General features: G+C 31.5%; 2 protein-coding genes and 1 non-coding gene across 3 annotated transcripts; 1 reads left to right on the top strand and 2 right to left on the bottom strand.

Annotated features, from left to right (window-relative positions):
* The first annotated feature begins 1385 nt into the window (after positions 1-1385).
* LOC112521973 (adenylate kinase 1, chloroplastic-like) lies at positions 1386-5101 on the top strand. Its single transcript, XM_025131000.1, has 4 exons — positions 1386-1810; positions 3097-3237; positions 4011-4283; positions 4655-5101. The coding sequence occupies exons 1-4, from the start codon at positions 1508-1510 to the stop codon at positions 4796-4798; spliced, it is 861 nt and encodes a 286-aa protein (XP_024986768.1). The 5' UTR covers positions 1386-1507; the 3' UTR covers positions 4799-5101.
* A 1768-nt stretch (positions 5102-6869) lies between these two features.
* TRNAK-UUU lies at positions 6870-6942 on the bottom strand. Its single transcript has one exon. It is a non-coding gene; the product is annotated as a tRNA-Lys (tRNA).
* Positions 6943-8944: 2002 nt separating this feature from the next.
* Positions 8945-10429, bottom strand: LOC112521010 (glutathione S-transferase L3-like). The gene is made up of 8 exons (XM_025129637.1): positions 10419-10429; positions 10223-10294; positions 10034-10094; positions 9848-9934; positions 9657-9755; positions 9460-9562; positions 9043-9320; positions 8945-8962 (listed from the first exon to the last, which is right to left on the bottom strand). Exons 1-8 carry the CDS (start codon positions 10427-10429, stop codon positions 8945-8947), a joined length of 729 nt encoding a protein of 242 aa, XP_024985405.1.
* Between the last annotated feature and the right edge of the window lie 1741 nt (positions 10430-12170).

Below are 12170 nucleotides of genomic sequence, written 5' to 3'. Positions count from 1 at the left end.
AGCAATATCTTTTTTTATATTTGCTAATCTTTGTGTGTATCTTAAGATTGTTTAGATAGGTTTCTCACAACTTATCTTTCCACAAACAATCTTGTAAAATCTGTATTGATCTTCTTTATCAATATATATTTTAAATTTGAAAATTGTGTTTGTATTCATCCCCCCCTTCTACAAACTGTTTAGTATTCTTGTAGACCCTTTTGGGACCAACAAAATTACATAATCATCCCCATAGTTTACCGAAATTGCGGTTATTATCACTTGCTTTTTCAAATTACGTTAAAATCCCATCCTTTTTCATTTGCTTATACCCACCGTTCTTATATGTAACAGATGTTGAGTTTATCTGGTATATGTGAGGATATTTTGGTCAAGTTACATACTTTACCATTAACAAGCTCAAACATAAACCTCTCTATTTGATTTCCTTCATCACCATCCTTACAAAGTTACAATACATAGGCCTTGTTGCATGCTTGAAAAAGAAAACTCTCATTAGCTTTTTATGTATGATTTGGTAAGAGATAGAGTCATTCAGGTTGTTTGTTTTTTCTAATTTTTTGGAGACATTTATATCTTATTATCCTCTTATATGATAAAAGAGGTAAATCAACATTTTATTTGCCTCTTATTGTTCTCTATACCCTCAACAGTTGCGGTTCTCAATCAATCAACCTTAGTCGATCATTTCTCTCAATCATTCCTTACCAAATAGATCCTCACCTCTCTCGAATTGATGTATTTTAATATGATTTAAACGTGTCAGTGACATACTTTCATTTAAATGAATACTAATTATACAATTTAGATGTAAAATTCGTAATGATGATGACTAAATGTGAAAACTTGTATAAAACTATATATAAATTCAACACTATAATTTTCTAATAAGTAAAATATACACTTTAAACATTCTTCGTCCCATCTCGTCCCTGTTGTCATGCCTAATGTGGTGGTGTATTAAGGAATAAGAATGAATATATAGGAATAAAATATAAATCTCGACTCCCCAAATTTTCTGTTCCCTCATTATCTATAAATTATATAAGAACAATCATCTGAAAGATAATAAACAGTTACCGAACAATTATATTTCATTTTACTCCATATTACAGAAGCCTCTTAATTATTCTGACCATTAAACTATTATCTACTAAATCATTCAGCAACTACCAAACAATCTCTCGTCTTTTAATCTGTCCTTGGTTTTTTTCTCGTGTTTTAATGAAATTTTGGGGCTTCAAAATTTTTATACCTTTTAAAATAATGTGAATATTTTATTAATAATTAATATTTTAGTGAAATATTGTATTTATGTAGAAGAGGTTAAAAATGTAAATTCCGAAGAATATGCGATGGATGCTCAATAACCCAAAATACCTTGTTTTATGAATTGGGGATCTCCAATTTTCCATTCAACGCCAAAGGTCCATCTCCTCTTCTCCTTCACGCTTCTTCATCTTCCTCCTCCTTTCTCTGTCTGCAATTCAGCCGTCAAATCCACCCAATGGCGGCCATCGCCCGCCTCCTCAAACCCTCATCACCATCTTCCTCTATATCTTCTTTTTTGAAGAGATCAGTTTCCACCACCACTGCCGTTGCTTCCGAAATTGAATCTCAACATCACCAACGCCCTAATTTATCAGATCCCAAGGGTTCTAGAAACTTCCAGTGGGTGTTTCTTGGCTGTCCCGGCGTCGGAAAGGGAACCTATGCTAGTCGTCTATCGACTCTTCTCGGTGTCCCTCATATCGCTACCGGTGATCTCGTACGTGCAGAGTTATCTTCCTCTGGACCTCTTTCTCGTCAGGTATATCTTTTTTCATTGATATATTGTCTTCCTTAGATTTATTATGATTATTGATTGAGGAGTTTATCTTATGTACACCCAATGTAATTAACAAGATCATGACGTTTACGCCCAAATCCTTTTTTTGTAATCAATTTTATCTTAGCTTTGCACACGGCGGTGTAGTGTATGATTTGCTTTGTTATACATGATTACCTGTTGAATTAGGATATTGTAATTACTAATTGTTACGGATGTCTATGAGTTCTGGAGTGCCGTAGACGAAAATTCCAATTAACTTGGAGAAACAATTGGCAAGTATTGAAACGATACACCTTCTTTCGAACTTGAGAACGAACAAATTTTCTTTCTTTATTTTCTCTTGATTTCTCTCCAAACTTGAGAACATAGCAAAAGAAATTCAGGGCCTTGAGATTTACTGTTTTGAAACTTCAGATAGTGGCTAATTTTGATCCTTTGCCACGTCCTACCGTAATCATTGAGTGACGTTTGCTTAGCTTACAATGCTACCCCTTGTGTCACAACAATGGGGTGAACCGTGAACTACTGGTTGTTAGTACCATTTTGGATGTCATATAGGACTCATGCTGGTGTTTCTCGCACTACAAGGGATTTTTTTACTGCATTTGATGGACCTCAAACGGTATTAAAGTGGGGAATGGGACATAGAATGGAAGTCTTCCTAGGCCATAACAAGACGATGGTTTGTCGGTTGGTGTTTCTTTCGATCTTGTTGACTTTTTGTTGAGGGATGTTTCTAGGTGAGCTTTTATTTGGATGGAGAGTAGAAACTTCAGAAATTTGGTTGTCTGTTAAGGATTCTAACGCGCAAGTGTTTCAATTGTATTTTGTTTTTGTTTCCATGTATGTAACTAATTAGCACAGTGCATAGATAAAGAAATTGAATACGTATTAGGTAAGAAGAAAACTGATTATGAAGTGTGGTTGGGTGCCTACCGACCTTTTGAAACAACCAACTCCTCCTCCATTATACTTGGTGTCATTAATTTTTACCCCCATTTCCAAGCTTTTTCTATTTCCCATTATCGTGGCGCACCATGTCTAAACTCAAACTATGCATTTAGTTTGAGACGAAGGGAGTATTACAAATTAATAAACATGCTTGACCCTATTCTTTTCATATAGCCTTTATTGGAAAGTGATTTATCTTTGTTGAAGCTCTTAAGTGTGATAAGCTCTTGTTGTAAGCATATGATGAGTGAATGACGATCACTTCCTTGATTTTTTCTGCACTTCCAATTTATTATTATGAATATGTTTTTCAGCTTGCTGAGATAGTGAATCAAGGAAAGCTAGTTTCAGATGAAATAATATTCAACCTGTTATCAAAGAGACTAGAAGCTGGAGAAGCGAAAGGTGAATCAGGATTTATTCTGGACGGTTTTCCGCGAACTATAAGACAAGCAGTAAGTATCTTGTATTAACCATACTGAACCATATTAGCTCATTGGAACTTCTATAACTAAAATTATGTCTTTCCTATACACAAGTTGGTGATTTGTGATTTCTGAAGCTGCAAAACCCATTTTCTTCTTGTTCTCCGCTTCTCGTAGCGCTTTCTGAGTGATAATATTGCCAGAAAGGGAGAATGTTGTGTTTTTTTTTCAGGATGCATTTGCAATAGTTCCAAGATTAGCCATCCCAGATATTTTTTAAATGCTTACTCATCTGATTTTATGAGTTCATGACACAAATAAGAATTGTCTTGATTCCCTTCGACTGGAGGAACATAATCATGGTTGTGCAAAGTTTATGTATAAGTCTATATAATTAGAAGTTGGCCTTTTGGGATGATCTTATGGTTAGGAACATAGTACTATGAAGTTATATGGATCACCACTGGAAGTGGAAAAGACAAGGTTACTACACTTATTGGAACATAATTGCATACATCTCAGCGTATTGAATCATAATTATTTTTCTTGCTTTTGTTTCCTATTCCACATTTCAGTTTATTTTGCTGCAGGCGTATAATCCCATCTTTGTTATTCTATGCTTAATAAACTTGGTCTTTACTGCTCTAGATGTGATGCTTACCATTTGTTAATTCATCTTCACTCTGCTTTAACAAACTGGCACAAACCCCCTAATGAACCTTTGCTTTTCTATAAAATCAAAAGCCATCATGGAAAATAAAATTAAATCAATAATATATTCTCTCTGTTTTTTGTATATTCAGGAAATTCTAGATGAGGTGACAGAAATTGATTTGGTGGTCAATCTCAAACTAAGGGAAGATGTATTGGTTGAGAAATGTCTTGGCCGAAGGATATGCAGTCAATGTGGAAAAGGTTTCAACGTGGCCTCCATTAATGCAAAGGCTGAGAATGGAAGACCTGGAATGAGCATGGCTCCACTTCTTCCACCTTCACACTGTGCCTCCAAGCTCATTACTCGTGCTGATGACACTGAAGAAGTTGTCAAGGCGCGACTTCATGTGTACCAAGAAACGGTATTGTTCTTTTTATTTAAATTTTTAGAAGCCATTGTTACAACACTCTACAAAGAGAGATTTATTTTGGTGGAATTAAGTTTTCCGAAACATCGACACTATTTAGTTTAGACTAAGCTCATATTTTCAAGAAGGCATTGTGGGTACTTGTTAAATGTCTAAAATACCCTTAAATCCTTGAACAACGAGTATGATAGAGTAGGGAGTTTTAAATACCCAAATTAATTGCAACAACTTTTGTAGTGAGTAGTGACCAACAGGGGTAAAAAAGTAACTTTTGAAAATTTGCTTTGATGTTGCTAGATGATTCTGTAACTAACGTTTTTGGTTGAACCCATTATGACAGAATTTTGTATTTCTGTTTGGTTCAGAGTAAGCCGGTTGAGGATTTCTACAGAGATCAAGGGAAGCTAATGGAGTTCGATCTGCCTGGAGGGATCCCGGAATCATGGCCAAAGTTGCTAGAAGCCCTTAACCTTGATGACCATGAGGACGAAAGGTCAGCCGTGGCGTAGTTTAGCCGCGATTGCTCTAAAATCGATCATTATTTGCATGCGTAATCCGCATGCTGGGCAAATTTTGGAAGAAAAAGAATAATGAAACTACAGTTGGATTTTGTTGGTATGGTTTTGTTGTGAAATAACCAAACAAACATGAGGAAGCTGTCAAGGTAATGATGGCTGCTGTCTTTAAACATTTGTTGTAACATTATTTATGAGGAGAGTCAAGTAACCTCTCAGAGAGACTTCTAAAGAAAGAAAAGGGATTTCTTTTGTATTACAAAATGTTATTCTATATGAAGGGTATATTTTTAAGTATATAACCTTAGGTTAGATTTTAATTATGGGGGTGTTTGGGATTGCTTATTTAAAACAACTTATGCCTTATGTGGTGTTGAACCGGAGTTTTATAAAAAGTGTTATGGATTAGCTTATGATGGTATTAAAACGTAAAAACTGGCAAATTGTTTTTTGGTATTTGGCAAATTTTGCTTATTCATGTAAAATGACCAAAAAAGACATTTTTCCATAAGATCTTCTAACTCCACCATTGAACATTAGCATATGCAATCGAGAATCATGGAACAAGAAATTGAGAAGCGTAGAAAGTATATGGAAACATGAAATCTGGAAACTGTGGAAGGCGTATACAAGAAATTGGGAACCATGGAAACCAGGGAAGTTGAAACCGAAGAAGCTTAGAAATTGAAGGCCATGGAACTCAAAAACCATGGAAGTTGAAATAATGAACAGAGATTGTACTTGGAGAAATCGAAATGGAAAACCAAATAAAAGTTGGAGACCATGAAGAACCTTGCCGAAGAAGTCATGCAATGGATCAAGCAACTTTTGAATTATTAGGTTTAGGGTTATAAATTTGGATGTTCTTGGGCACCCATCTTTTGGGTTGTTTTGGATCCAATCGAGGAAAACGAATTATCATTGGTGGATTTTATTAAGTTTAGGGTTAAAAAGATAATTTGGATTTCAAAGCTGATAAGTTGTTTTTGATAAGTTAGAAGAGAGTAACTTATCAAAAACTTCTTATTACTGGTATAAACATTGTTTTTTTCCCCTCATCCAAACACTAAAAAACAAGTTATTACTGGTACCACACCGGAATAGATCAGTAAACAATTTAAATAAGCAATCTCAAACACCCCCTAAATCCATTATCTTCTGATAAAATATGAAGCCATTTTTTAATAGATCAAGATTTAATTAAAATCCGATTAAAAGTTATATATCTATACCCTAATAAAAATCTGCATCATAAGCCCAAAATATTTGCTTTTTAGGAGGGTGTGTAAGTTTATTTGTTGCATTTGCCGTATATAAATATTATATACTTAAAAAAAAAAGATCTGCTTTTTATACCTTCTCATTCTGACCAATCTCAAATTTAGGTCTCAGTAATTTAGTTGATTAGTCATGGTTACAAGGAAAAAATCATATTTTTTTTACTCATTTGAATAAAAAGATTTAGGGGATGTTTATCAAATACTTACTTGGTAAGCGCTTACCGGTAAAATTTAACACCATTATTCACTCACCGGATAAAGATTTTAGTCCACCAAAACGTTATCGTATGCAACAATTTATCCGGTAAGCGCTTACCGTGGTAGGAGTCGTTGCCATCGCTTACCGGGTAAGACTCTTGGTTCTTGTCTCGCTCTTATCGGGTAAGATTCTTAATCATTATTATATTCATCCGGTAAGATAATGTGACTTGGCGTTCACTTACCCGAGTAAGCGTTTGATAAACGGCCCCTTAGTTTTTGATTTCGATTTCTCCAAGTACGATATTTGTTCATTAGTTCAACTTCCATGGTTTGTGAGTTCCATGGTCTTCAATTTCTAATTTTGTAAATGAGCTTTATATTCTAGACCGGAGGGCTTTTTTGGCTTAATTGTTAAGTCATTAAAGGAATAAGTCAAGACTATTCAATTATCTTATTAAGCCATCTCAATCAAATTTTAATATAGAAAATATCTCAAAAATAAATAAAATGTAAAAAGTTAATCTATATATGATTTAAATTGAAAATAAAATCTAAAAAACTCTATTAAAAAGAAAGAAAAATATCGCCATCCGTGGGACTCGAACCCACGACCACGTGGTTAAAAGCCACGCGCTCTACCAACTGAGCTAGAACGGCTGCTTGTTTTCCTCTAGTTTATTGAACCATTTTAAATAAATAATTCTACACATATTAAAAAAGGAATATTAAACCATTTAAAATAATTTACAGTACAAAAGGAATTTATCAAGCAAAAGAGTTGTTTTTAGGGGATGTTTGATCATAATTTATAAAATGAAGTGTTTCGGTTTTATATAATATAATGAACTTATTTTTTTTTATAAGACCGGATTTTTATTCGATCAACTCGATTCGTTATTTGACATTTTCATTCTTTTGTCTGAACCAAGTAGTGTTGTAGTTTTTTTTTTGATTAACTTGGATATCCAACTCGTTATGCGAGCCAACTAATCCTAGAGTGACCATCTGTTTTGCAGATCTTTCGGAGTCACCGTATTTGAACCTCCATAGCCATAAGAGGATTTTTATTTCTCCTTTGATTTGAACCTGAGACCTCCTGATACTTTTAACATTTGAAGTCAAGCTCAAACCAATCAAACACCACCTTTATGGTTTAGTTTCTTTCTAATTGCCACCACATTATTTCATAGCTATCCAAAGTTTGCTTTACCCAAGCCTATGACCATTAGGAAGAGGTCATTGCAAGTACCGTTTAAACGTTAGGTCTCATTTGTTTTGACGGAATGTTTTTTAGTAATTTGAAGTTTAATTGAATTTCATTCTTTGTGAATATTTTATAATAAAAAATTATAAAAATAATTAAATTATTTTTTTATTAATTGATTATTACAATATAAGTAACTTTAACCTATTTTAAAACATTACTAAAAACAAATTCTATGAAATTCAATGAAATATCAACCACCTTTTTGGAATTTTCTAAATCCCATGTTTGTGGGATTCCAAATCCTCTCAAATCCCGTCAATGAAATCCCTCACAATCCTATCAAAATTCTGCAAACCAAATGGGACTTAAGAGCATTTCCAACAAATTCTCTAAATTAGAGCAAACGAGGATTTTGGACAATTTTTTGCTCAAACAAATTCTCTAAAACGGAGAAAATCATAGAGCGTAAAATTTCTACAAATTTGTATATATTTGCCCTTAATTTTAAGATTTTAGGGTTATTTGTTTAATATTAATTAATTTGTTTAGGATTAATATATTTATATTTAAGGCTAATTTTTTAAACTTTAGAATTAATTTATTACTTTTGTTAATATGTTTCTAAAATTGTTTGAAAATGAAAATGATTTTTTGAAAAAATCAAATCATTAATTACTATGAAAATATATCTTATAAAATTATATTTTTTTAAAACATAATTTAATGAAAATATTTTCCTCATGATAAATAATCTTTTTTATTTAATGATTAGTTTTTATTTTATTAAATAACTAAATCTTATTTTATTTTATATCATGGTTTGTGCTACCATTAACAATTTGATTTTTATTTTGAAGTATATAATATTTATATACGACTAATAAAACTTACACGAACTTTTCATTTTTTGGGTAAGATTAAAACCCCTAACTATTCAGGACATCTCTAATAATTAGTGACACCTAATCTTACATTAAATCCCCAAAAAACAGTGTAAAATTTGATGCAAATAATAAATCTTCTCTGGCAGGTAGTACAAAATCTTACATTTATATATAAGATTCTGGGTATATTTCTTTTTAATATCTCATCAAATGAATAGTGATTTGTTACACCAAATTTGGTGTCTGATCGATTGAAATGCTTTAGTGTGAAATTTGATACTTAAAGTTCGTGATACAGCAAGGCCGATGGCGCTTTGGTTACTAATCGATCGATCTGACGTCTAAACAATCGACATAAAAAAAACATTTCGATTAATTTAAGAAACATAAGAAAACAACACCTTTGCTGACACAAACAACACTTGATTATTATTATATATATCAATATAATGACACCCAACAAGAGTTCGAACTTTTTCTTGAAACAAACAACTTAATTTCTTTATTTATTAATTAAACGACACAAATGTAATTAACCCTCAAAAGATATGATCATCATGCGATGGCCTTAGTTTGATGACTGACCCTGCAACAATCATACGAAAACCATGTATTAATTAATGAGCAATTAATACATGACATGATGATATTAATTGGAAGAAATACTTGATGACTTACCAGATAACGTTTCTTGTACATCTGAACAACGAAATCAGGATCAACTTTGGTGTCAAGATAGGCATCAATCTTGTTCAGTTCCTCTATCCATTTTGCTACTTTTGGCCTGCCTGAACTGATGTCGTACTTGTATACCTCTTTTAAGAATATATCAACCCTTTCCACAAATGGGATATAAACGATGTCCACCAAACTCATCACTTCTCCAAGTAAAAATGGACCTTCAAACTTCTCAAGAGCTGATTCCAAGTAATCAAAAGCAGCCCCTGCAGATATCCAAATCTATATATCATCAGCTCTACGTACATTAAAAGGGTTTCATTCTTTGTGTGTGTGTGTGTATATATATATATATATATATATATATATATAGAGAGAGAGAGAGAGAGAGAGAGAGAGAGTTACCAGCTTCTTTGGCAGGATCTCCTTTAAACGAAGCGTAGGCTGTAGCAATGAAGGTGTTGGTGTATGCCAATAGATCCTCAGCAAACTCTCTTTTGGCAGCCTCCTACAAGCAGATTCATTTACACATATGTGGTTGCTTGTTACTATAATTTCAGTTATAAAAGAGGAGAATGAATTAAGATATATAGATCTCTTACTTGTGGTAGTAATGCGGGCCCTTCAAAGTGAGCATCTATGTATTTCACCATTTCTATGCTGTCTACTATGATCTTGTTGTCATCTTCAAGGCTTGGTACCTTAAAGAAACAAATATCAACAAACAGTATTAACGGGCTCAGATCTTTCCCAAACTATTATTACATACTTTCAAGAAGATTATGAAAAATACCTTATTTTCAGGGCAGACTTTCTCCTTATACCATATCGGCTTGTTAGCAAGGTCAATAGGAACAAGCTTGATCTTCTCTTGTAGTCCCTACATGAATATATACATATATATATATATATATATATAGCTGGTTCATTAAGTGATAACTAACTTATGGTAAAGCCTATACATAGATTAACAAGTTACCTTATAATTCCTGGTAATCCAAGCACGTTGTGCAACGGGGCATTGGTAGTTGAGGTATAACCTTTTTCATAAACAAAATCAAACTGTTTTTTAGATATCCTGATGATCCAAAATACATTCCGAATGCAAAATCAAACTTAATTCATCATCATCATCATATATATATATATATGATATTGTATAAAATACCTAGTTGTTCCGTCAAACACAGCAGGTGGTTCAGAAGTAGAATCCAAAGTTGGAAGAACCTCTTTCACGTTTCTACAAACCATATAGCACCAATATCAAAATTCAAATTGGAATACACACACACACACACATATATATATATATATATATAGAGAGAGAGAGAGAGAGAGAGAGAGAGAGAGAGAGATGTTCTTACGATGCTGCCATTGACAGATGGTTCGAAAATGCAAGTTGAGGACGATGGTTTCTGAGTATGACAAATTAAGGAAGAGGGATATGAGAATGAAGGGGAGTAACATGTGTATTTATAGAGGGGATATTCTGTTTGGTTTGTGTAATAAAATAATTTATTATATATAATATATTGTATAATGATAATAATAAATAATATACAATATATCATATATCGTTCGAATTTTTGTTATTATATACAAGGTAATTTATTTAATATATATTAATATAAATTATATTTAAAATGATATATTATATTATATTGATAATATATAATATAACATATTATATATGGTAATTATATTATGGGTTAAATACATGAAATAACAATCTACTTTCATAAATTTTTTATTATAATATTCTACTTTTGTTTTTCTTTATTACAACAATGTACTTTCAAATTATTTTTTATTAAAGCATCGTACTTTAAAAAATCTACCCATAATAGCAATGAATAACATGTTACCTTTTAAACAGGTTAACTCCTTGACTTTTTTTGCTTGTGTGGCTTTAATGAGGTGATGTGGATGACACATCATTTTGATGACTTAACTAAAATAAAAATAAAAACTTATTTCAAATTATTATTAGTGATTTTCATTTTTTATTGCTATGATCTAAAAAAACATTAACCACAAGGGAGGTGTCTGATTGGTTTGAGCTTGACTCCAAAGGTCAAAAGTATCTGGAGGTCTCAGGTTCAAATCCAAGGAGGAATAAAAATCCTCTTGTGGCCACGGAGGTTCAAATGCGGTGATTCCGGGCTATCTGCAAAACAGGTAATCACTCTGAGATTAGTCGGCCCGCATAGCGGGTTGAATATTATTTTTAATCAAAAAAAAACATTTAATAGTTTTTGACCTTTTCTCATTAAGTTGCATGCAAATTAAATATTCTAGAGTAAAATATTTCTTAAATAAATATGAAACATTATTTTCGAGACATATTTTGTTTGTAGAAAATATAACACTTCTTATTTTATATTGTTCAAATAAATACATATTTAAAGTTCTCTTTAAAATGTTAACGAAATAAATTATGATCTATAATTTTTTAATATTGTTATATTAATAAATAATTCAAGAAAATCTAATTAATTTAATATATTTATACGTCAAGCAAAAGTTTTTGAACAAATATAATATATTATTTAAAAAATAATATCTTTTGGTAAAAAAAAGGAACAACTCTTATTTTCTTTTAAAAAAAAACATATTTTAAAAAAAAATATTAGCAAGATAAGGTGCGTTATACAAGTTTTAATGATATTTGTATATTAGTAATTTAGAATTTTTTTAATTCATTTAATATATTTATTAAATAACATGTAAAATATCTAAATATTAAAATTAAAAATATTGTGTTTAATAAGAACTAGTAGATACTATAATAAAATAATTTTGAAGTACAATGATGTAATAAGAAAGTCACATCACCATGGTACATGTTGTCTGCCTACTTGGACAATGAGGTGGTATGAAAACCTGGTATAATGAGTAAATTTAAATTAAAAGGTTACTCAATGCTATAATGGGTAAATTTTTCAAAATACAATGTCCTAATAAAAAATAGTTTGAAAATACATTGTTGTAATAAGAAAAACTTGAAGTACAATACTATAATAAATAAATTTATGAAAGTAGATTGCTATTTTATGCATTTTGTCCTTATATTATTATTGATAACATAATATATAATATATGATATATTATTAATA

The sequence above is a fragment of the Cynara cardunculus genome (genome assembly GCF_001531365.2).
Source record: "Cynara cardunculus var. scolymus isolate 2C chromosome LG 11, CcrdV1, whole genome shotgun sequence".
Classification (NCBI taxonomy): domain Eukaryota; kingdom Viridiplantae; phylum Streptophyta; class Magnoliopsida; order Asterales; family Asteraceae; genus Cynara; species Cynara cardunculus.
This window is presented reverse-complemented; position numbering and strand designations above follow the sequence as displayed.

Coding starts and splice junctions, on each gene's coding strand:
- LOC112521973 (XM_025131000.1), top strand. CDS start 1,508: ATGGCGGCCATCGCCCGCCTCCTCAAACCCTCATCACCATCTTCCTCT. Junction 1,811..3,096: donor CTGGACCTCTTTCTCGTCAG/GTATATCTTTTT, acceptor TATGTTTTTCAG/CTTGCTGAGATAGTGAATCA. Junction 3,238..4,010: donor CGCGAACTATAAGACAAGCA/GTAAGTATCTTG, acceptor TTGTATATTCAG/GAAATTCTAGATGAGGTGAC.
- LOC112521010 (XM_025129637.1), bottom strand. Junction 10,095..10,222: donor GTGTTTGACGGAACAACTAG/GTATTTTATACA, acceptor TTTATGAAAAAG/GTTATACCTCAACTACCAAT. Junction 9,935..10,033: donor GGATTACCAGGAATTATAAG/GTAACTTGTTAA, acceptor ATATTCATGTAG/GGACTACAAGAGAAGATCAA.